This window comes from Leptonychotes weddellii, chromosome 6, assembly GCF_054177405.1.
Source record: "Leptonychotes weddellii isolate Sample4059 chromosome 6, ASM5417740v2, whole genome shotgun sequence".
Classification (NCBI taxonomy): domain Eukaryota; kingdom Metazoa; phylum Chordata; class Mammalia; order Carnivora; family Phocidae; genus Leptonychotes; species Leptonychotes weddellii.
In genome coordinates this window covers 124,596,096-124,622,212 of record NC_138374.1, presented here as the reverse complement: position 1 = coordinate 124,622,212, position 26,117 = coordinate 124,596,096, and the positions used below count along the sequence as shown (strand labels likewise).

Genomic DNA, 26,117 nt, shown 5'->3' with positions numbered 1-26,117 from the left:
CTTTAGCTGAGATCTGTCACCTCCCTGGGACTCTATCTTGGAAACAGGAGTCAGGGCCCCTCCTCCCAAGAGTTGGTACATGTCTTCTATCATTATTCCATCATTCTGGGAAATCTAAGGTGGTGGAGGCAAGGGAATATGCACTTCTTGGTTTTCCCAACATTATATCTGAACCCTGAGTAGTATCTGTTCCCCTCAATGACTCTGTTCAGGAAGTTTCTCTTGCTCTTTCTGCTCCCTAAACAACCAGCCACATTCTGTTTTATAGGTAGTACCTATTTTATAGATAAACTCTAGATTTATAATTTAATTGAGGGAAATTTAGATGAGAATTTAAAGGAGGGAAAAATGGGGGAGCAGGGAGAGGGCAGAAGGAAATAAAATAGATTACTATGACAGCCATATTGATCTCAGCCCCTGGGGCACTGATATCAAACATTGTAGGGGTTCAGAGGACAGAGCTATACCTAAAGGATCCAATCTTAGACCCCACTCAATTTTTCTAGAGAACCAGCCAAAACATGGGAGGAGGAAAAGAAAAGATCAATACAATGAAGAAAGAAATAAGGGAACAAGACAGCTATTACTGAGGAGTGACAAGGGTCCCCTTGAAATTGGAAAACCTAAAATTCTAGTAGACTCTTTCAATATGTTCAGCAATATTTCTCATTCACATCTCAGAGGTATGGGAAGCATTAGAGAAATGAGATGGTGAGATTTATCCAGAGCTAGGAATTGGGAGAGCATATATTGAAGTAGGTGGGTGAGGTGAAAAACTCTAGGGAGTGGAGAGCATGGCTCTGAAAGGAGTGATCAAAGATCATATCAAGGAAAATGCAAATGTTGCAAATAGTTTGAAAATGAGAAGGTGCTAAGAGATAGACCCTGTGTGGTGACAAAGGAGTGATTGCATTGATGTGACAAGAGGAAGAGGTGAAAGGCTATCAGTTTGTGGTCAGAGAGGGCAGATTTTAGATTAAGAATCTTGGAAATAGTTCCAAAGATGATCAAGTAGTGGGTATAACTGTGCTGAATGTCGAATAAATGAAGTAGAGGTGAAGGACATTACATTTGAGGAAGTTAAAGTTAAGCCAGATTCAGAGATGAGTCATTATTGAGGATGTTAGAGTTGCCAAAAAGGAATTATAATTGAAAAGAAAACTGAGCCAATGCTGAAGTCATTGAGGAAAGGAGAAGTATGACATAGGAGGTATAAGAGGGCGTGTGTCAGCTAGGTCTACATTTTCTTAAATAATGAATTGATATTGGTAAATTATGGCTGTCCTCTCTCCATCTATACATGTATATACAGGCATATCATAGAATTTGAAAAATATATGTAACTAAACAATAAGTAAGATTTAAATTTTCTTTATGCCCTCACTCTGAGAAAAATGCTGTTGACATTTTGGTGTATCTCTATCCCTGTTACTTATGAAGCATTCATGTTTGAAAATTACTCTTTGGCATTCAGGCAAACACAAGTTTGCCTTTTTCTTATGTTTTTTTCAATAGTGAATCTCTTTCATCTCACAATTACAGACACTTCATTGACCTAACAATTAATTAAATTCTTGGAGATTTTTAGATGTTATTCTATTTCTGAGAAAAAGTTCGCAGTCTGGCTAAGGGTCATAGAGGTCTCCCACCTGTCTTGCCCATTCATTCACTCAACAAATAAAACTATGCTAAGTAGACATCATATCAGTTCTGGAGATATTGTAGAGTACATGATAGAAAAAAAATATATCTGTCTCCATTCAAGGAGTTTACATCCCCCTGGGAGGGATATAAAGGCAAGAAATAAATAACAGCAATTTCTGACATGTTTTGGTAATTATAATAAGTAACTAAACAAGGCAATATGACAGAGAGTATCTGAGGATGGTGGTAGCCACACTGTTGGATTATCAAGAGAGAATACCCAGAGGAGGATGAACCTGAAGAATGAAAAAAATTCAGCCAAGTATAGAAGGAGAAAATAGATTTCAGCTAGAAGGAATAGTACCTGCAAAGGCCTGGAGGTGTGACGTTGTAGAGTTAAAGGAACAAAAATATGTCTAGTGTATGGAAGGAATGAGAAGAAGTAGTCAGGTGTTAAGTCAGCTTGTATTTCACTGACCATTATTAGATTTCATTCTAAAAGAAATAGAGGGCCCAAAGCAGTGTATTATTCTGGGGAATCAGAAGATCACTCTTCACTAATGATCTTGCTTCTTTCTTCACTGAGAAAATTGAAGCAGTTATAAGATAAATCCCATACACTCCCATGACCATCTATCCACCAACTAGCATTCATACCAACGTTGTCTGCCTTCTCTCCTATAACTAAAAATTATCTGTCCTTGCTCCTTCTAAGTCCAAATCCTCCTCATTCATACTAGATTCCATTCTTTCATGTAATCAAGGCAAAGCTCCAATAATTCTCTCCTCTTTCATCATTACTAATTTTGCCCTCTCTGTGGGGTCATTTCCATCAACATACAACACATTTTTAATCTCATTTAAATTATCTTTTTTAAATCCTTGGGTGCTACTTACCTTCTCTCTATTGTCTCATTTTTCTACTTTACAACAAACTTTCTTGAAAAAGTTGTTTATATTCACTATCTCTGATTCTTCTCTCACTCTCTCACAAACTCAGTTGAGTCAGGCTTTGACACCCATAACTTCATTGAAACTTTACTGCACAAATACCAATGACTGCCATATTGTTAAACAATGTCATTCTGTAGTCATCTTATTTGAACTATCACCTTTAAAACATTTGATTTATTTGACTTCCAGATACTATAATCCTCTTGTTTTTCTCGTACATTACTGGTTGTTCTTCCTTTGTTTTGTTTTGTTTTGGTTTGGTTTGGTTTGGTTTGGTTTGGTTTGTTGTTGTTGTTTTTTTTTTTTTTAGTTGATTTCTGCTTTACTCCCAGAAAAAGAAAAAGATACGAAAAAGATTTGAATCCTTTTACCTTTTCTCTTTTCTATCTACACTTGTTCTATTAGTGTTCCATCCACTTTAAATATAATATATATGATGATGACATCTCAAATTATATATCAGTCCAAGACTTTTTCTTGAAATTCCAAATTTATATTCAAATTGCCTAATTGACAACTCCATGTTTATCTAATTAATATCTCAAACTTGCCATGTCTAAAACATGAATTCTTTATCTTCCCCTTCAAAACTTGTTTTTTTCTGTGATCTTTTTTAACCAAATTAATGGTTCATTCTTGCCTTTGCTTAGGCCAAAAACCTTGGAGTCAGCTTTGATTCCTCTCTCTCTCTCTCATGCACTACCTACAGTGCACTGAGGAATCCTATAGTTTTGCCTTTAAAACATATCCAGAGATCCTTTTGGAGTGATTTCAGCAAAATGGCAGCAAGGACTTCTTGGTTCGTTCCACCAATCCCCCAACCCCAGACCCCTGCCCAGAAACATTAATTTGAGCAACTATTCACATATAAAATTACCTTCACAAGAGCCAAGGTTTCCAAATAAGGGATTATAGCACTTGGGTAAAGCACAGAAATAAGAAAAAATGCATTAAGGAGAGTAAGAAAGATCAATTCACATTACCTCTATTTATCCCTACCCCAAACCCAAGCAGCTCAGTACAGACCAAGACTCTCCCCATGGGAGAAGGAGAGTAAAGTGAACACCTAACTTTACTACCCCAGAGCTGGCCTGTTCAGCACTAGGCTGACTCTTAGCCTGACTCCCCATGTGGAGCCATCATACTACTTGATTTCAAAATATATTACAAAGCTATGGTGTTCAAAACAGTATGTTATTGGCATAAAAACAGACACAATATCAATGGAACAGAATATAGAGCCCAGAAATAAACCACGCATATATGGTCAACTAATTTACAACAAAGAGCCCAGAATATACAATGGAAAAGGACAGTGTCTTCAATGCATGGTGTTGGGAAAACTGGATAGCCACATGCAAAAGAATGAAGCTGGGCCACAATCTTACACCATTCACAAAACTTAACTCAGTGCACTCAAGTCTTGACTGTAAGACCTGAAACCATAAAACTCCTAGAAGAAATCATAGGTAATAAGCTCCGAGATATAGGTCTTGGTGATGATTTTTTGGATCTGACACCAAAAGCAAAGGCAACAAAAGCAAAAATCAACAAGTGAAACTACGTCAAACTAAAAAGCTGCAAAGAAAAAAAAAATCAAATTGAAAATGCAACCTACTGAATGGGAGAAGGTACTTGCAAATCATATGTCTGATAAGGAGCTAATATCCAAATTGTATAGGGAAATCATACAGTAACAAAACAGACAGATAAAAAAAGCCAGTCCTTTTAAAAAATGGACAGAAGCTCTGAGTAGGTATTTTTCAAACAGAGACATATAGATGGCTAACACATACACGAAAATATGCTCAACATGACTAATCATCAGGAAAGTGCAAATCAAAAGGATTTGCAATGAGATATCACCTCACATCTGTTAGAATGGCTATCATCAAAAAGACAAAAAATAACAAGTGTTGGTAAGAGGTGGAGAAAAAGGAGCTCCTGTATGCTGTAGGTAGGAATGTAAATTGAATTCAGCCACTATGGAAAACAGCATGGAGGATCCTCAAAAAATTAAAACTAGAAATAAAATATGACCCAGCAATTGCACTTCTGGGTATTTACCCAAAGAAAATGAAAACACTAACTCAAAAAGATATATGTAACCTCATGTTCATTGCAATATTATATATAATAGCCAAGATTTGGAAACAACTTAAGTATTCACTGATGATGAAGGATAGAGAAAATGTGGTATATACACAATGGAAGATTATAAAATAAGGAAATCTTGTCACTTGCAACAACATGAATGGATCTTGAGGATATTATGCTAAGTAAAATAAATCATATAGAGAAAGACAAATACCATATTATCTCACTTATATGTTGAATTTAAACATAAAATAAGCTTATAGATACAGATACACATCACACACACACACACACACACACACACAACGAGGAATGATATTCGGCCATGTAAAGAGGAATTCCTGCCCTTTGAGACAATATGGATAGAACTTGAGGGCTTTATGCTAGGTGAAATAAGTCAGACAGAAAAAGACAAATACTACATATTTTCACTTACAAGTGTAATAAAAAAGCCTAACTCATAGAACTAGAGCAGCATCATGGTTGCCAAGGGATTGAGGCCAGAGGACTGCTCCTAGGGGACAGGAATAGGGAGGTGTCAGTCAAAAAGAACACACTTCCAACTCTAAGATGAATAAGTTCTGGTGATCTAAGGTATAGCATGGTAAACATAGTTAACAATGCTGTCTTTATACATGAAAGTCATTAAGAGAGTAAATCCTGAATGTTATCACCACACACACACACACACACAAAGGTAATTATATGAAGGGTATAGAAACGTTAGCTAACCTTATTGTAGTAATCATTTTACAATGTATATAGGTATCAAATCATCACAATGTACATCTTAATCTTATATATGTTATATGTTAATACCTAAATAAAGCTGGGGGAAAAAACCATATCCAGAATCCGACCATTTCTCATTTATGACAAGCCTCCACTTACTTGATTACTACAGTAGCCTCGTAAGTGAGATTTATGCTTATGCTCTTGCTCACTATAGTCTATGTTCCACCCAGCAGCCGGGTTGATATTCATGAAATCCATCTGATCATGCAACAGTTCTGTTCAAAATCCTCTAGGGTCTTCCTAATAGGATCTCAGACTAAAACCCCAGATCTGTGCAAAAACCTACAAGGCTCATGTGATCCAGTCCCTCATTAAATCTCTGATGTCATCTCTTACTTCTTTCTGCCTTATTCGCTCAGCTCCAGCCACACTGGCCTCCTTGCTATATACATGCCCGGCGTGTTCCTCCTTCCAAGCCTTTGCTCTGTCATCTTTCTTGGAATGGCCCTCTCCATAGAATCCCAGATTTACTCTCACTCTTCCAAGTCTTTGCTCAATATGTCACTTTCCTGCCAAAGACTCCACTGACTCTTGCCTTTTAAAATTACCCAGAACTCTTGATTCTTCTTGCTCTGTTCTATGTTTTCTGTAGCACTTTTCAATTATACACCACTAACATCCTTAAACCCTGTTGGACGTTTTAGTTAAAGCCACGCTGTCTCCTATCTTCCTCACCCATAACACCTTAGATGGTCTGGGGATAAACCCTAACTATGAATGCAGGACCTGACAGGATTTGGTATTTCAGTCCTGGCTCATCAGTCCTACTGGGCCTCGTAAGTAACATGACCCTCCCACACATACTTACTTCTTCATCCTGGTCTCTCCCATTCTCCAACTGGCATAAAAATGCCAGTTTCCCAATCCGTGGAGGAGGAGATTTTGTCACAGTAAAAACCAGATATCAGTGGTAACCCTGGAACTAATTGCTACAGGAGGCTATTAGGCATTTGAAACAGATATTCCTGGTGAGTTTACGAGTTAGGTGATCAAGGTCACTTTCAAAGTACAGAAGTATATTGGGAAAGGGAGTGGGGCATTCTGTAATAAGGAGATACTGTAAGGTGATGATATCATGATGATGCAGTCTGACCTCACCAGCCTGAGGATGGTACTAAGGATTAACTAGGGTAACTAAGAATTAACTGATTTTTAGATGTGCAAGTCTGTCCCAGCAAACACAGACAAGCAATCATCAGGCCACATTTGAATGGTATGACTTCTTCACCACCTATAAACTGGGTAGCCAAACCCCTACCTCAAAAAGCTAGAATGTAAGGAAGCAAGAAAAACTGCCCCATCACAGAGTCTGTTGGCCAAAGAACATTGTAGCATCCAGTCTCATTTGCAGCTGACCAAGACAATCTGAAACGGCCAAGAGAGAGGCTCATGCAAAATATGCCAAAGTCACTTGGAATCGACCACATGGAATACAATTTCGGCAGGGGCATGTTCTTTCAGAAAACTTAGATGTACTCTGATGTTCAAATACTACAGCTTTCTCCTAATTGCACTGACTTACCCATTAGGGATTCCTGCTTTACTCTGGGTTCTATGTCCTCCTTGATTTTGTTCCTGAAACCAGACTTAGAGATAAAAATCCCTAGCTTCCCCTGCCTCGGGAATGCAAGGAATTCAGACAGATGGTAGAGATGAGAAGCTGCCTCGTCACCAAGTTCCTGCGAATCAGAAGGAGAAAGTGAAGAGAACAGGGGAACGGCAGATAATGTGTTAGCATGTTAATACATTGTAATTTTGGCCAGAATTGGACCTGCTAGTAGGAGCTGTTCTTTGCATGAAATAGTAAATACAGTTTACACTCATTGTAGCATATGAGACCACTGTTCTCATGATTTTTAACTTAATAAGTTTCATAGAACTTATTGGTCCAAATGAAGGTCTGCCAGTTCTGTCTGACTTGCGCAGACACGGTGAAGCTGTTCCTGTCATGTCTCTAGCAGCCCCGGGCGATACCAGTGCCGTACCCCTTCACCCCCAGCTTCAAAGTGTCCTTGTAACATGTCTTCTGACCACATTGCTGGAGGGTGGCCACCTCAGCCGGTACCACTGAATAGCAGTAGGATAAAATTATAACAAGAACAAGTTTGAATCCAAAGCATTATGAGTCTCTTCTTGATGACCACTCTTTTGGTCTAGAGTAACTATATTAGGTGTAAAATTATTATTTTTGCCTTTTTTTTTGGATGATCTACATGTTTAACCAACTCACTGTACTTTGCATGAAAATCAAAGTGTTCTTTTCTAGTTTACTTTTGCTATCAGTGTAATACAAAATCTCTTTCCCTAAATTAGGTTGTATCTCATTAGTCTTTTAAATGTAGAATTGTAATGGTTCAGGTTAATGAGATTTAAAAATATGTGTCACTGAAATTGTGACTAGCTTATTTCAAAAATATTCCAGAAAATAGAAATTTCTTCTAGTAGTATAAAATTATAAATGATATTTAAATCTTGGTAAAGTTGACTGCACTTTGGTTAGATTCATCAATAAAATAATGGTTGAGTACCTTTATAACTGAAGTACTCAGGGCATTTCGGAATTGAATTAGTAAATTACAGATTGGTTTATTCTAATGCAAGGGAAAATGATATCCATTAGAAAGGCCAAAAGGAAGAAAGTACTAGGGAGGTTCATGGGAGGGAGAGATCATTACTGGCTGGGGTACTATCCCACTCTCTCGGTCATTGTTCATGCCCAGCTCAACTGTGTCTTGATCATCTCATTCATTAGTTCTTTATTCATTTATTCAAACATATATTCAGAACCTACAATGTGCCAGGCACTGTGCTAGATACTGAGGATGAAAAATGAATCCTTCCCTCACAATATTCAGCTTAGTGAATCAGATAGTCACGTAAACAAATCATTATGATAGTGTTACAATGCTATGCACAGGGTGTGTGCAAATCTGGGGGAGCCAAATCCATGGAGAGGATAAGAGCTCCACCTTGTGCCAGGGGTCACGGCAGGATGTGTTAGGAACATCTTAAGAAAGAGACAGGCTTTTGCTTTGAGCTAGACAACTTGAAGGTCAAATAATAGGTGGTCAGGTGGACAGGAGAAAGGAGTTAGGCAAAAGGAATTACAAGCACAAAGTCATTGTTGCAAGTTATGTATTTGCATTTCAAAAGCAACTTCCCTTGTCTTCAAATATGCTTTAAAAATCATTTAAATGTCTCATTTATTTTTTAGCAGAGTGGTTGAAGTAACTCTAAACTCAGAAAATGACTTATCTGGTCGTAGACATTCAAGAGGATGGTCAAATTATTAAAATGAAAAAGTTAAAGCAAGAGTTTGACTGACACTTACCTATTTAAAAATAACTGTAGTGTATTTAAAGGATAAAACAGCCTATATCTTATTGCTATTGATTTTTAGGGTTATTGATTCTTGTTTTAAGCTTTATTTTAACAGTTCTTTTTTTTTTTTTTTTTATTTTAACAGTTCTAAGAAGTGGGAATGTAGAGAAGGAATTGGATCACCTGAATAAAAAATATAATGGTATATAAATTCTTTTTTTCCTCCACCCTCTAGATTTAGCAGTATTTACACCCCACCAGTTTGTACTCGGTGCCTGCACACATGTGGGATGTACAAACAGTTCCCTGGTCATACTCTACACGGCACAGCTTCCACCAGAGCACGTGGATTCCCCACTTCTGACCGTCCTGGATTCTAGAACTATATATGTACAGTAAGTAGAAATGTTGTCTCTGTCCCACATTGGTTTATGCAAGAATCCCAGTGAGCTCAATCAAGGGAAGGGCTTGTGACATAAAATTAATTTTATTGTGATGAAATGCATAGAAGTGATTAGTTCAGTGGTTCTGGGAACCTTTGATTATCACTTGCCAACTTAATTTCCATTTCGTCTCCATGCAATCAGGCTTAGCTACATACGTACACAGATTCTGTGCAAGCTTCAATAAAGGGAAACTGACCACTTACAGGACTGCCTTGGGCTTTCTGTAGGGGAGGTGTTATCCGTGATGAGTTGGAATTAGAGTCTAAATATTTATTTTCTTTTTGAGTATACACTAAGACCTTCTTGTTCCCCTGCAGTTGAAGTCAGAAAGGAACTTTCACATATAGGCATGTTCAGATTATTTTTGATATGAAATGATTCTGACCCATTTCCTAATCTCTGAGGTACAAGGTATACTGTCATACTAAATTGAAATTTAACAAACCTCTCCTGCCACCAATTAATACTTGTTTACATTCATCTCTGTTGGTCTCAGTTTTCCCATCTGGAAAAGAAGAGTTTGGGCTGAGTAAATTAGGATATTCATTCAAGCTGGGAAACATTATGATCCATACCCCATTGTTCCAGGTCTGAGATGTCCTGTTGGCTTTCAGTGCTGCCCTAAGCTGAGCCCGCATTACTTACACCAAAAGATGTCCCACTACTCTAAGTATTTCTCAGTTTACCTGTTTCTGTCTATTTTACGATTTGTCCGGCTCATGTTCACTGACACATTGTAAGGTGTATGTGGAATATCCTCTACTTTTCCTTGTGCCTACCATATCCAATCCATCAAGTAGACAGTCTTCTGTGGCTAGGTAGTGTCTCATCTTATCCATGAAGTTTGATTTGACTACTTCAGCACTTCAGTCCTCAGCTTCTCTGTATTCTAGAGTTGCAGGTTAATTTGACATTAGATGGCTGCATTTTTTCAAGACAATTATGTTATTTCTCTCTCTCTCTCTCCCATTTCTCATAAATTCTCAAATGTTCTACTTCTCTCAATTTTTGTTCTATGGCTTAAGTTCAAAATTAAATATTCACACATTTTTTATATTATTAGCTAGTTAAAATTATAAGTAACTAGAAAGTAGGCACTATGCCATATTTTCTTTAGACCATTCAGAAGAGACATTTAATAACTACTTGGGTTTTTTTTTTTTTTAAGGTTTCGGTGTGTGTGTGTGTGTGTGTGTGTTGAGTGGCATAAATCCAAGTTCATATGCGTCTTTTAAAAATCTTGCACATTGCAGGTTTGACTTGAATGAATGATGGATAGTCATGCTATATTTTTCCATTCCCAGGTGGAAACAACCAAGAAATGTAAATGGGATTCTGGAGCGCTATATATTATATATTTCAAATCACACACATGATTTTACAATTTGGGATGTCGTCTATAACAGTACGGAACTTTTTCAGGATCACCTGCTACAATACTTGTCCCCTGGTAATAAATATCTCATCAAGCTGGGAGTAAGTTCATTTTACTCTACCACTTTCTCTTCCCTTCTCTTGCTGCTTCTCTCTTCCTTTGTCCCATCTTCTCTCTCTTGTTCACTTAAAAAAAAAAAAAAAAACCCAAACCCAAAATTTCTGTATTGCTATTGAGACTGAAAACGTACTTCACACCGTAAATGGGAATGTGATCTAATACGTACATATTTATTTTGTATTACACAGAATGATGGCATAACGATCTGAGTCATTAGATTTTTCCCAAATCTAATTTGGGATTATCAGAAATTATTTCTTCTTTGTTATTTCCAGAATGTCATAATTGGTAAGGGCTTTTTCTAAAGTGCCTGAATTAATAAGGTTATTTCCCTATGGAGCTTGTTTTCATTTGGAAAACAATGTATGGTATGAGAATTTAGGTCTTATATTTTAAAATGATGGTTTAAGTGATCCCTAAATATTCTGGTTTGTTACGATTGTTATTATAGTCTGGTTTACATTACACTTCTATCTCAAAAGAACAGTCACTTAATAAAAACCCTAGAATCAATGTACTTTAGAGGTCTTTAGACAGACAATAGCATTTTTTAATGCAAAATAGCACTTTTATACAAAGGTCTTTTAAAAGACCTTGATATTACTGTGGAATTTATACTCAGTGGTTCCTTTTGTTTTTTGATGAAATATAATCTTTTTTAAGTTTAATAGCACATCTGAAAATAACTGAATATAAACATGAGATTGTCCCTATTTGTTTTAAACACACTCTTCATTTTATAGTAATACCTATATAAGGATATTTGCTTTGATAAATGCCATAGAAAATATTCTGCTCTTGATTATGAATAAATTTACATTTATGTAGACACTGTGTATGCATTCATTTTACTTAACATGCTCTTGAATGCTCTAAATATTATACCATGAGAAAATAAACTACATTCAACTATTGCTTACTGTCTGACCTGACATCCCAAAACAAGGGCAATCAGACAATATTAAAAATCCTATTCAGAATTGACTCTATGTGCCTAGGTGTTCAACACGCAGATGGACTTATGAAGCAGCATCTTTGATTACTTAGTCGTATTACTCAAGATGTAGGAAAGGTATTACCTTGATTTTCAAAAACTAATACAGAAATCCACACTATTTTCAAAACAGTGGTAATATCAAAATCCAGAAAAGACTCTATTGCTTAGAAGAAACCAAAATTAAACAGAAATTGTTGTGCTTTTAGTTTTTATCAGGAGGCAAATGTCATGAAACAAAGTTCTACTCCCCAGGTAATTTTTAGGATATGCTGTGCAATCAGTGTAAATCCACTCCAATCTCCTATGTTTTATACATCTGTAATATCTTGAAAAATGAATACCACTAGATTGGGAGGCTGCTTGCCTGCATTTCAAGTCGGATTTTGCTACCAACTGTGTAACCAAAGGCAAATTCACTTAACTGCACTGATTTTTATGTTCTTTAAGCCTAAAATCAGGGCTTTGAACTAAATGATTTTTAATGTCTCTTTGAGCCCTAAAATTCCATGACACTAAATCATTCTGTGATCCCAAACAATATTCTACGGAATCAAATGAGATCTGTCAGCCATTGTGTAATGTTGATGCAGAACGTCATAAAGATGTGGAAGTCCTTGCCCTAACTCTTGTTAGGAAAATAAATTTGCTCACATTATTTTTGATTTCACAGTATTTAGTAGTGGAGAAAATACACTAATATATTTCAGGAAGTAGTCAATTAAGTTTTTTACCTAACTCTATAACCAGTAAAATAAGTGAACCAGAACATTTTAGGTTCATCTTGGTGAATTGAAGGGTTATTGTATATTTCACAGTTTCCACATAATAACTAGCTTTCAAGGTCATTAGATTAGTAGATGGAGATTAGGTTCTCAGCCAAGTGCAGTTGTCTTTATAGATAGTCTTAGCATGTTGAAAGTTCTGGAAAATAAAACATACAGATGGCCAAGCCCTTAAGAATAGAAGACAATACATGAGGATTCAAGCCACTGTGATTTACTCTAGACTCAGAGACAGTATATTACTTCAAGTGGCTTCATTTAATTTTTCCTGTTAACTGGATTATACACTCGTGAAGGGTAGAGACAGCATCTTTCAAAATTCTATCTGCTGAGTCAAGCACAGTGTTTGGTAGAAACTGGAAGCTCAGCAAACAATTCTTGAATGAATGGATGAATGAATGAACGCTAAGTATATATATTTCATAAAGAATCTGAGACTTCTGATACGAATTAAATGATTTGCTATAAGGTGTCAGAATTGGGGACTGTGTGGATCCAAGCATATACTTTTTCTACTGGAAGAGACAGCATAACGTGTCACTACACTCAACAAATGGTATTGTGGAGTGTGGTAGCTCTGAATAAAGATAATAAGTCAGCAATTAAATAAAGAAGCTAGTAATACAGATTAGTAGCAAGATATGTACGGCTTGATAATTTTCATATTACAGCTAGACATTTGCCTCTTGATGAATGTTAAATGTTAAATATCTTTACTGGAAAGATTCTTGGAAATGATGAGCTTAATTTTTCAAAGTATCATTTATATATAACATGGCCTTGTTCCTTTTCTTCATACTTTAAGGTATGCTGCATTCTTAATATCCTCAGAGCCTACTTATCTGAAAACAAACAATTGAAAAAGAGAATGCTAGTTTTGGATGTTCCTAATAGTCATCATTTCAAAATAATTGATACACATTTATTAATTACTCATTTCCTTTACCAAAATTCAATTCCCTATTTGATCAGAAGTTACTGGACATTTCAGGGTGGTACTATGACTTTGGCACTTAACAAAAATGGCTGTAACTGAGAAAGCTATAGGAGATGGGTTGAAATGCCTTATTGTAAAGGCTCAGAGGCTTTCAAAGACCTTGCCATTTCATAAAAGCATTTTTAATTAATCCCGCTATTTTGTTTAGTTTTTCCGAACCAGCATTTTAATCAGCATTCAGTTGCATTGCATGCAGTGGCCTCCGGTGCTGGTAGGTCAAACAAGATACTGATTGGTCTGATTTCATTTAGATAATATCAGTTAGATTTGACCAATCAGAAGCAACTTTAAGAGTATTTTTTTCCTTATTTAGGAACTGCTCACTTCGTACCTCTAAATGCATGCAAAAAGAATGAGGAAAAAAAACAAAATAAAATATTTTGCAGGTAATACTTTATCAATTCTGTTTTATTTGCAAGAAAAATTCTCTCATAAACTCCTTGGATTCTTAGAAAGCTCCTTTGTCAAATTATGAGTTTATGGATCTTAGATGACATAGCCCATAGCCCAAAGATCAGTCCTTCCAAACCAGAGGATGTCTTTACTTATCCCAAAAGGCATCCTAAAATTCTCAAAACAAAGTAAATTTCAATTCACTTTTTATTTTTAAATATATATAATTACATGTCTTATAATATTTCTTTGGGGAAAGTTAGCTGGGGACAATTCTTAGGACATAAAAAAATAATAGTGACAAGTAGACTATCTGAATTAAATCCCAGTGTATTATGGGTTTAACAATAAGATGCTCCAACATTTTTCCCCTCCTAAGGAAAAAAAATCTAGGAACTGCAAGTAGATAGATTTATCTCTCTGAGGACTAAAAAGAATGCTCTTTCCATCATTTTCCTTTGATAATTCGGCTGTCCCACTTGGCCTCTTTTCCTGCCGTATTTTCTAGTGGACTTTTAGTATGTTTGAAATGTCTTTTTTAAATTTTTCTATTTTAATGTTCAGGTAGTTATTTCTTGGGCTAACAATGACATGTCCTAGAGCTTTGAGTCATGGTTTGGCCACAAGCTCAATTGATTCCTCTTTATTTGCAAAGATTCTGTTCTCAGGAGGAGGATAGTTTATCTCTTCCATATATATGCACACACTGCAGCTGAGAATTAGAGGGAACCCACAGAGGTTAATTAGGTCCCAATCTTAATGCAATTTCATGCCCAAGCCACAGTTTAACCCATCAGAAACTTGCTTATGCTGATGAGAAATTATCCTGAAGATATAGGGCTACTGTTGTATTCTTACAAGGGAAGGTGAGATTGAGCTCCATGTCTACTGACCATTTAATATTTATACTTGTAATAAAGAACTTGAAACAACTTGTTAAAAGAATTTGAGACAACTTGTTAAATAGTATACTGCAACATAAGAAAATATCTTCAAAAATAAGTCAACTCTCTCTTATTTATAGGGAAAAGAATTTCAACTGTGTTAATTATCAAAAGGTTGTTCCCTTAATATCAAGCTGAAAAGCAAGGGACAGGCCCAAAGAAATGAAAAGATGTTTTAATTTTTTATGCTAGCAATATCTACATTCCCTGAAAATGGACTAAATGCCTATCTGCTTTTGACATTGTCCTATGATTTTCCTTCATTTTCTTAATTGGTTTTCAGTAAATTTTAGGGCTTTTTGAAATATTTTTAAATTTGATTGTGTAAATTACAACTGGAACCTAAAGAGATACTGAACAAAGGTTAAGTGTAGTTTTCAAATATCTATGTTATATAAAGATATGATTGCTAATATTTGCTAGCAAATATAGTCTGGAAAAGCCCTGTGTGTCTGTCTCTGCTTCCTGGAACAATATTTATCCAATAAGTTAGGTAGCAGAGATATTTTCCTAATACACTCAAACATTTATTTTGGAATTACTTGTAGTTAATTATGAGAGTACACACAGAAGTTTCCAGATTTTTTTTTTTTTTAAGATTTATTTATTTGAGGGTGAGGTAGGGGGAGAGAGAGTACACGTGCATGTGATCAGGGGGAGGAGCAGAGGAAGAGGGACAAGCAGACTCCCTGTTGAGCCCAAAGCCTGACGTGGGGCTCGATCCGGCGACCCTGAGATCATGACTTTAGCTGAAATCAAGAGTTAGACACTCTGATTAACATAACAATAAAAAATTTTTTAAAAATAAAATTAAATTAAAAAAAAAAAAGAGTTAGACACTTAACCAACTGAGCCATCCAGGGCCCTCCCAGGTATCTTTAGCATCCATGTTTTCATTTATGGCATTAGTTAATACCTTATTAGGGAATGGGAAGATTCTGTGATCACTTGAAGTTTGCTGGCCGTGTAATGAGCCCATTTCCTCTGGCACATAAGTAAGTGATTTGACCCTTTAAGCTATTAAAAGTCACTCAACAACTGCTATGTTGCTGATATATAAGAAATACTATTTTATTCAATTTCACATTATGTTGTACTTTAAATATATTGGTTACACTATTGCAATAAAGGCAATTATATTTGCTGTGGATCTTTTCTTTTACTCCAAATCACTTGTTTTTATCCTGAAGTAATTTCAGTCTCTATTATTACCCTCATGTAGTGTGCACACACACGTGTGTGTCTGTGCATGCGTGCACTTAATTCCTTCTAGGAAACTTTGTGCAAGGCTGATTTCATCAAGGTTATTCACCCAGGCAGTAGATGCTCTATCTCTAGGCTCTAACATAGGATGTACTTCTAATTCATACATGCATACATTTGGGTTATTTTCTAATTATCAGAGATGGCTGTCTTGTGTCCTGAAAAGCAAACTAATTAAATGTCAGACCTCAGCACTGAAACAAATTTATTTGGTGTTGGGGGGTGGGGGGGGTGGATCAAGAAAACTGTATTTCAAAGTATCTGGAACTCTTGTTATGAATTCTCTGTTTCCAAGGCTCTGGACCCAGAAAACTTTTGCGACCTAGAGTGAAATGTGGTTTTTGCATTTCTCCTCAGGCTTGCACAGGGGGTGGGTGCACTGTGAGCGAGACCAGTGAGGCCCTAACTGATGAGCAGGCACCCGAAGGTGTGCCAACCCCCAAAGCACACTCCTATTCACCTCACTCCTTTCACATCTCCTGGACGGAGCCTGAATATCCAAATGGTAAGTGAACTCTTTTAGCCTCAAGTTAAAAAGATGATTAGCAAAGGTAAATTAATATTCTAAATGGCAGCTTATATGTGGTGCTTAATTTTTAATGATCATTTTAGCACATAAAATACTTGAGATAGGATCATTGTCTGTAGTTGGGAGATTGTAGTTTTTAGGCTAACACACAATTTTGGTGGCTCAAAAGTGCTCCCTTTTGATAGTTCTTGTGTACTGCATCTTATTGTTCAATACGTTCCAGGAGAGGTGTAGAGAACAGATGAGGATTCCCAAAGTGCTATTGTGACAGTGACATTATATTTTCAGTGACTTTCTGTTTCTGACAGTCCTGAGTTCATTCTCGGAAAGGTAGAGAGAGATAGAAAGTCCATGCACATCGTGTATTTCAAAATGCTTTCGGTTGAATAAGTTTATCTTAGAAGAGACCAGTTGGAACTCTGTATTTTAATATATTATATGTAAATATGTCAGCATGCAGTTTTTAAACAGTGCATATGTTAAATATATATGTATTTATACTTGTTTAACTTCAAGTTGGTTGTGTATATTTCTAAGTGATATATACATCTTTGCATAGTTTAGAGAATTACATGAGTCAGTTAAAGTTGGCTAAAATAAAATCTTATTATAAAGAATTTGCAATAACTTGGAGGTAGAAATTACTTTATTCATTTATTGGAAATATCTTTAAGTTTCACACAACATACTGTCATCGTTCCACACTGATGGAAACTTATGTAACATCAAATTTTGTTCCCTTTAAGACAAACATCAAGACTTTTAATATCCTAGAAATTGTTCTAAGTAGTTTGTTACTGAAAATTGAGATGGCCTCCTTTAGCATAGCCAAAAAGAATGGAAGAAAAAAACTGTAATTTTATTAGTTTGTCTTATGTTTACTATGATATTAATTATTCCAGTCATCTTATTTTAATTAAACTTTTGGCAAATGCATTAGATATATTTGAGGTAATGGAGAGAGTTCAAATAATTAGAGTGAGTGATTATCTCTGCTATTGAAGTGATTCCTGTACTGTTATAAATTTCCTAATAAAAAAATAAATGGATCTCTATTTGATACTTATATGAAACAGTCAAAAAATCTTGTCATACTTCGTGCTCCACAAATGCATCTAGCCCATAGGTGGCAGTGAAAATGTTAGTGATTTATTCCAATTGGATTGCTGTTAAATGCCATTGCATGATTTGCATCGTAGAGCATTTTCCTTCATACCATTGGTTTTAGCACCTGGAACTGCAACTGTACTCAGAATCCTAGGTGGACAAGAGAAATACTTTCTACATTTCAGGGAATACTTGCATACTATGTTTTGTGCATTTGCAAGCAGTTTTAAAAGGTATTCATTGAACCAAAGAGAATTTGAGAGGTTTTGGAGATTTGTGTAAACAATTTCATTGTATTCCAAAGTCTTGTGTTTAATCACATCAGAATTTTCAAAATTTTTATTGTGGGGCAATGGTTAGACATTTAAAAAGTAATAGTGTTCATTTAAAAAGAAAATAGCAACTTTCACGCCACCTACTTCTCTCTTCACTTGCCCCAAATTTTCCAGTGCTTGATTTTTATTGTCTAGCATCTGAGGAGGGAAAATCTGATTGTTGGAAAACACCTTGTTCCTCTATTTGTTTTTAAAGCCCCCATACTTCCCCCTAAAAAACTAAAGAATAAAATCCAAATTCTTTAGTCTGGTATTCAGGTCACTCCCAACTTATGACTCAACCTGCATTTACAGAGCCTTGTAACACATGTTCCTTTCTAGAATACTTATGGCTTACTGTAGGGTTGCAAGACGTGGGTGTGGAGTCAAATAGGCCTAGAGACAAATATTATCTCTGCTGTGTAGTAGTGCGTTACTTCGGAAGATAGACTAAATTCCATGAGCCCCAGTTCTCTTGATTATAAAATTGGCGTTGACAACCCCTATTTTCTTTCCATCTTTACTGTGGAAATCTAACTCATTCCTCAGAACTAAATGTGGGCCTCTTTTTTTTTTTTTAAGATTTTATTTACTTATTTGAGAGAGAGCAAGAGCACAAGCCAGAGAGGAGCAGAGGGAGAGGGAGAAGCAGACTCCTTGCTGAGCAGGGAACCCAACTTGGGGCTCAATCCCAGGACCCTGAGATCGGGAAACCTCCACCTGGATTTTTATTACCCTTTACATTCAACATATCCAAGTTGATTTCTCCACATGTTCTCTGCCCCTCTACCTGCCTTTTCTCCTGTGTTCCTCCTCTTCCTGATTAGCACAACCCAGTCACATGAGCCAGAAACCTGGGTGGCATTCTTGACTTCAACCCTGGCTCACTCCTGACTTGTCTTACCACATGACCCTCAACTGCACTCCTCTAAGGAAGGTCACTGATATTTTTCACCCAGATAACTTCAAGAGCTTCCTCATACCCTGCAAAAATCTGAATTGGTTCATTCAAAGTCTATTTTTTGATGACCTACTGCTAGGTGCCATCATTCTGATGATACCAAGATGAATTTGCCTAATCCCTGATCTTAAGGATATTAGGATTCCTTAGGGGAACAAATAATCACAAGGTAGAGATATGAATAAGGTGCCAAATGTATGGAGAAGAAGTTCCCTGAGGAACCCTATGGGATGTGGAAGTGTCATCCCTCTGGGTCTCCATTAGGTGTGGCAGGTCCAGAGATACATAGGCATTTAGATTGTCATGTTGTGAAACAGATGCTTTTTGCATGGTTTTGCACATGCTGGGATCAGGATTATTAACATGGAAAAAAATATGGAGAAACAATAAACACACTTTCAGTAATAAGTAGTATGTATATTTCCAAAATATATGCCCATATGTGACAAAATATGAGAGATATAAAAGGTTCTGATATAAATGTCTAGTTCTTGCCTATCAAGCAAATGGTCACCTTTAGACAGCATGGCTTAGGAAACAGACTCTCTGCTTTTCATAAATGATTCTGATTTAAACAGTCACTTTCTACTCATCAGAATCTTGTGATATCCTGACCCAGTGGCTAAGAGAATGGCATCTTGTCCTTCTGATTGCCATTTTCTTCTTTTCTCCCAACCTGCTCTACTTCACAGCTTGTGCTGGGAAGCTTGCTCTTTGCTTCAGGACATGCCTCATGTGCTCTGAGAATTTTTCCTGTCCTGGAACTTTTTGTTCTGTGCTCTACCAGCAGTTCTAAGAATAGTGCCTGACCCACATAATAGATGCTCAATTAAAACTTTGCTGATTAGCACTACCAAAAGAAAAAAATAAATGCACAGAAAATAACAAATGTTGGCAAGGAAGTCAAGAAATTAGAACCGTTGGGCTGTTGGTGGGAACATAAAATGGGACAGCCATTATGGGAAATAGTATGGAAAATTCCTCAAAAAATTAAAAATAGAATTACTATGTGCTCCAACAATCCCACTTCTGGGTATTTATCCAAAAGAATTGAAAGCAGGATCTTGAAGAGATACTTGCACACCCACAGTCACTGTAGCATCATTCACATTAGCCAAGAATTGGAAGAGACCCAAATGTCCACAGATGGATGAATGGATAAACAAATACCCATTTGTTTATATATATACATATATATATACATACATACACACAATGGAATATTATTCTGCCTTAAAAAAAGAAATTATCACATGCTACAGCATGGATAAACCTTGAGGACATTATGTTAACTAAAAGAAACCAGTCAGAAAAAGACAAACACTCCATGATTCCACATAGAAACAGAAACTAGAATCTGGCAGGGGGTTCGGAGGGGGAATGGAGAGTTGCTGTTCAAGGAATATAGTTTCAATTTTGCAACATGAAAAGGTTCTAGAGATCTGTTATACAGCAATGTGCGTTTAGTTAACAATCTGTACTACACATAGAAAAATAGTTATGATGGTAAGTTTTAGGTTATGTGTTTTTTTACCACAATTTTAAAAATATGATGTAGAGAGGATATAATAAAATGCAGTAAACTTTTAAACCAGAAGAAGAAAAGGTTAAGGGCTGTGTTAGTTTAAACAAACAAAAGTTTCAATTAATAATCACTTAAAGATAGATACATAAAATACACATTTGTTAAACCAGAGTGAGATCATTCTGTCTTGTGTAACTTGTTTTTCTCACTTAGTGTGGTGGAGACATTTTTCCATGGCAGTTAAGCAGACAGAGCCCAGCTTCAATGTTTCAAAAGGCAGTGGAGTCCCACTGAATAAAACCACAGCTTATGAGACCCGTGGTTTATCAGTGGATATTTATGTTTCCATGATTTTGCTATTATAATGCTACATGCTGTTAATTGCCTTCTACCAAGTAGTCTGTAAGTACTCGGTCTTTATCACTTGATTCACACCTAAGGCTTTCTTTCCTTCAAACGTGTCCTACCGAATTCTAGTCCCTTGCTTCACTTACCTGCAAAAATGGTGGTGTGACACTCCAGCTCTTTCTCTAATCAGAGCGCTTGGCATCCACATCCCCTCTGGCAAAGGCGTTCTCTGCAGGCTGCTATTTCAGGCAGGATTTTAAAACCTGAATGGGAGCTACTTTTAGGAAGATAAGAACCCTTTATTGTATAGCACCTGGACCTTTCCTTTGTCATACCATCAGCCATCAGTGAGAAGGGGCACAAAGGATTACTGTCTAATAAATTTGTGACCTGTGTTGTGAAGATTACAATTGCATAATTAGAATAATGCTTTTGAGAGCTTCCAAATTCTCATGAGCCATATTCCCTTTCAGAAGCCTAGGCCTTAGAATCTGTAAATATGTTTTTCCCTCACACTTGAAGTCCCCCTTGCTAAAATCAGCATCAATACTGACTTTACCAAACTTATTCCTCATTACCTAGCATAACGTGTAATGACATTTGAAAGTAATTAGAATGTTTTTTTAAAAAAAACAGTAACTAGAAATATAGAATATGAAATTCTTATCCTTTATTAATATTTACAATTGCTTGTAACTATCCACTATCTTTACTTAAGTAAATTTACTAGAACAGTTTCCCTGTTAGATTGTGACCCACACAAGGACAGGGATGTGACTTGTCCTCTGTGGCCTTGATCACGGTTCTAGTGCCAGCAACTGGGAAGGTGCCAGTCATGGGTAGATGGGTATTAAATAGCTGTTGACGGAATTAATGTTTGCTGATGATAGGGACAATGATAACATAATTATTGTGTGGATGTGAAAAGTATATGCATATGCAATTACACAGTACATGCAAATGCACATTTACAGCACGTTTTATAATTACATAATATAATTTGAAATGATTTCAAAGCCAGCAGAAAGGCATCTCCCTCTTGGCCTGCTGAAGGCTCAAAGGCCCAGTTGCTTGGTATAAGATTTTCTCAGCCTAGGGGTGCCTGGGTGGCTCAGTCGTTAAGCGTCTGCCTTCGGCTCAGGTCATGATCCCAGGGTCCTGGGATCGAGCCCCGCATCGGGCTCCCTGCTCAGCGGGAAGCCTGCTTCTCCCTCTCCCACTCCCCCTGCTTGTGTTCCCTCTCTCGCTGTGTCTCTCTCTGTCAAATAAATAAAATCTTTAAAAAAAAAAAAAAGATTTTCTCAGCCTAGTGATTCGTTGAGATTCTAAAGAGAGTGTGTGAAACTGGATCTGCTTTGCATGCCTCTGTGTGAAAGGGTAGATTGTTCCTGCCATCAAGATTAGGTAATGTCAAGATGAGCACAGGAGAAGGAGAGCTGGGCACCCATTAGACAGGGTCCCAGGGACTTCTTGAGAAAAGAATGAGTACTTAAGGAACCTATGAAAATATTTTCCTAATGCAGCCTTTTGTACTGGGCTGGCTTTTTGAGAATTTATATGCGGATATGTACCAAGACAGTGGCAACTGTCGATAGGAACAGAAAGAAGTTAGGAAGTCGATTATTTTTGCAGACTTACACATAGTACCATGAAGACAATAGGACATTATTGAAAGAACATTTAGTTCAGGTTTTTCAAAGATTTTATTTATTTATTTATTTGAGAGAGAGAGCGCAAGCACAGGGGGAGGGGCAGAGGGAGAGAGAGTCTCAAGTAGACTCCACACTGAGCATGGAGCTAGACATGGGGCTCGATCTCATGACCCTGAGATCATGACCTGAGCCAAAACCAAGAGTTGGATGCTCAACTGACTGAGCCACCCAGCACCCCCATTTAGTTCAGTTTTTAAGCATATATATGATTTCAGAAATGGGTGGTAGAGAAATAATTAACTACAGAAGTTCTATACACATTCTGTATATGTCATCCTTCACATTAAGAGATGATTAAGAAAGAAATAGACTTTTATAGTATATATACGTGAAGGTGTGTGTGTAAATACTATGTGATTCACCCATACAAAGAAAGAAGTATTTGATTTCCTACCAACACTGATGGTAATAGTTGTAGGAATAGCTACAGCTTAGAACTATGTACCAGGCACTTTAATCCTCACAACTAGCCATGAAATGGGTATTATTCTAACATTCAGCTGTGGAAACTCAGATTTATAAGTATTAATTGCTAAAGACAACTAGTTAAGTAGGAATGTAATACAAAGCAGGGTGTGGATGACACAAAAAATTCATGATTTTATTCACTGTACTGTTTTGCCTCTACATTTTGTAGAAAAGCTCATAATTCAGGATTCCATCTAGCCACATAAAAAAATATTTTTAGATGCTTTGACTTGTTTGATGCATCATTCTCAGTGACAGTATTCAAAATTCTTAAGATCTCTGTTCTGATTTTTCTCTGGTTTTGAAGAAATAACTATTTTTCAAGCTTTTTATTTTGAACTAACTTTATTTTTAAACAGCCAAAATGCAATTCTATTTTCTTTCCTGAAAAGGTTCAGTTTTAATAGGAGAAATGGATTATAGAATTCAGTGAATCACTTAGGAAAACTGCTTGACAGTTTTGAGCAAACCTTGTGTAACTTTTATGAAACACCTCCAATCAGTTTGTCAGGTAGAATTTCCCAAGCACAATCTTTTTTAGATTCCATTGAATCCATTTTTAGGAGAGCATAACAGTAATAAGGCATTATTCCACAATGTGAAAACTGTTCTCTCTTTTCCTTTTTAATTGAAGGATCAAGTATTCACACTGGGAGATACCTGCCACATTCAATCATCATCTGGACCTTGGGGGAAAACCCACAGTTGATATTCATATTGCCATGCTGTACTGGAAAAAAAAACAAACAAATATGTTTGGAGCATCTATATTCACTATACATGTTATTTTTATGACACACTAAAGCATTGTTGTTTAATTCTTACAGTAAACAGAATTCTCCAGTGTAAATAGAGATAGCTTGTATTAAATTCACATTGTTTTGTACTTGTATTGAATTTCCTTGGTTATAGATGACAACCTATTGAACACCTTAGGAAACACAATTTGACAGAACATGATGAAGAGGCACAAAGATATATATCCCAGTGGATGTGCTTTATGGACAATTATGATTCAGCTTCCCTGTGAAAATTAAACACCTTAAAAATTCTACCATTATGGAAAGAGAAAGGTGATAAACTTGAAACTGCTTACCCTGGAGAGCCAATGGGAATTAAATATCCATTTTGTGGATTATCCACTGAAGAACTGAATTTGTAGAACTAGATTAAAGAACCTGATCCCTCTTACCAGACAGCATTATACTGTTTCATTTTGTTATAGCTAGCTTACCGATTATTAGCATAAGAGAATAAGAGAAAAGCACAGAAAATACAAAACAGTGCAACATAATGCATTACTGTAAATTTTTTATGTTAGATATATATATTTTTTGGCCTGTCTGGAGCTACTCTTTGCTCTTCCATTCAGTCCTGTATCCTACAAGGCTGACCTTTACTCACAGTGTCAATGAGCTTGCTCTCTTTCCCTCTGGCTTCCTTTTGGCTTGTCCATGAGAGGTGGCAGCAGCAGCAAGAGATGAGAGTGTGGGAGGAGAACGAAATCTCAGAATTTAAAGCATTTGTTCCCTGTCTACTGAGCTCTGGGCTTCAGGGCGGTATTCCTCCACCAAAAGCTACAGCTCCCATCCAATGGCCCTTTCCTATAACCCCAGCTCTTTGTCCAGGTTCCCAAATCTGTTCTCATCCCTTCCCTTGCAAATTTGAGAATGTTTATGGGCTCTTACTTAACTAGTTAGCATGGTCTCCTAGGAGGCCTGACTATGACTAGCTGGGGATGCATTATTACCACCTGGTGCCTTCCCTTAACTCTGCCCATAGCTTTGTAAATGAGTTTGAGTTGCCATCAAGTTTCTGCTGAGTCCTTAACTGATTTTTAAACCTTGTATAATCCACACTTAGCACACAGAATTTGGGGGCTAGATGTAGAGATAAATGTAAAATTCATTCTGGGGATAGCAAGAGTAAATAAGTAAACAAAAATTCCATTTAGTTAAACTTTGTTTTGGCACTCTAGACATTTTAAAAGCAAGTAAGGAGGACAGTGTTCAAAAGTTCTAGATGAAGATTGTTTATCCAGTATGTCTGTGATATTTAATTTTTTAAATAGTAATCAACTCATTGATACCTCATTGAAAGCTTTTTATTAATTATTATGAAATATTTATTTGTTATAATTAGTCAGTTAATGATTTGTGACATTGTTCCTCTTGATGAAGTAGGTCCAAGAGCCAAGTTCATCTTAAACACGAGTTTCCCAGATAAATTTAATATCCTAACCCACCTAGATTAGGTTAACATCTGCCTCCCACGCCACTACCATTTTTTCTTCTTTTCCATCTGGTTCTCGTTTAATAATCTTCACACACACATAATCCACTTAGTCCATCTTCTCACTTAGATTGAAAGTGTTATGAATGCAGGAACCAGGACTGTTCGGGGTATTCCCAGCTTGGAACACAATGTCCAGCACATAGTAGGTACTCCATAAATATTTACTGAGGAATCAGATAACTACCAAAAACCAAATCCACTAAACCCAGCAGATTTTTTTTCAAAAAGTATTTTACAGCACTTGGTAAGTACTTGTTTTGTTTTGTTTTGTTTTTCACACTGTGCTCTCTGGACTTGATTGGGGTAGAGAGGAGTGTTAAATAGTTAGCACACCCATAAGAAACTGCTGGGTGATAACAGATAGCATACCAGTAGGGGATACAGACCTATCTACAATATGCCTCTGAGAGTTGGGCAGGTTATTTTTTACAAGAGATGTGCAGTACAAGACATAGATCAGCACAGGAAGAGAGAGTCTAAGGCAAGATTCCCACAGCAAATAAGGTTTTAATTTACCCTGGAAGGAAGGGACAACTCTAAGTTCATTCATCTTACAGGCATCACACTTAATTCTTTTTTTTTTTTCAAGACACCTTTATTATGTTATGTTAATCACCATACATTACATCATTAGTTTTTGATGTACTGTTCCATGATTCATTGTTTGCGTATAACACCCAGTGCTCCATGCAGAATATGCCCTCTTTAATACCCATCACCAGGCTAACCC

The 26,117-nt window shown here is 36.6% G+C and overlaps 1 protein-coding gene across 1 annotated transcript in view; it reads left to right on the top strand.

Annotated features, from left to right (window-relative positions):
* Positions 1-26,117, top strand: part of USH2A (usherin) — a 602,856-nt gene that overhangs the window by 269,998 nt on the left and 306,741 nt on the right. The window contains exons 23-25 of the mRNA XM_081823209.1: positions 9,047-9,206; positions 10,562-10,733; positions 16,486-16,633. Of these exons, the coding sequence (XP_081679335.1) occupies positions 9,047-9,206; positions 10,562-10,733; positions 16,486-16,633 (480 nt within the window). The remainder of the gene's footprint in view (positions 1-9,046; positions 9,207-10,561; positions 10,734-16,485; positions 16,634-26,117) is intronic.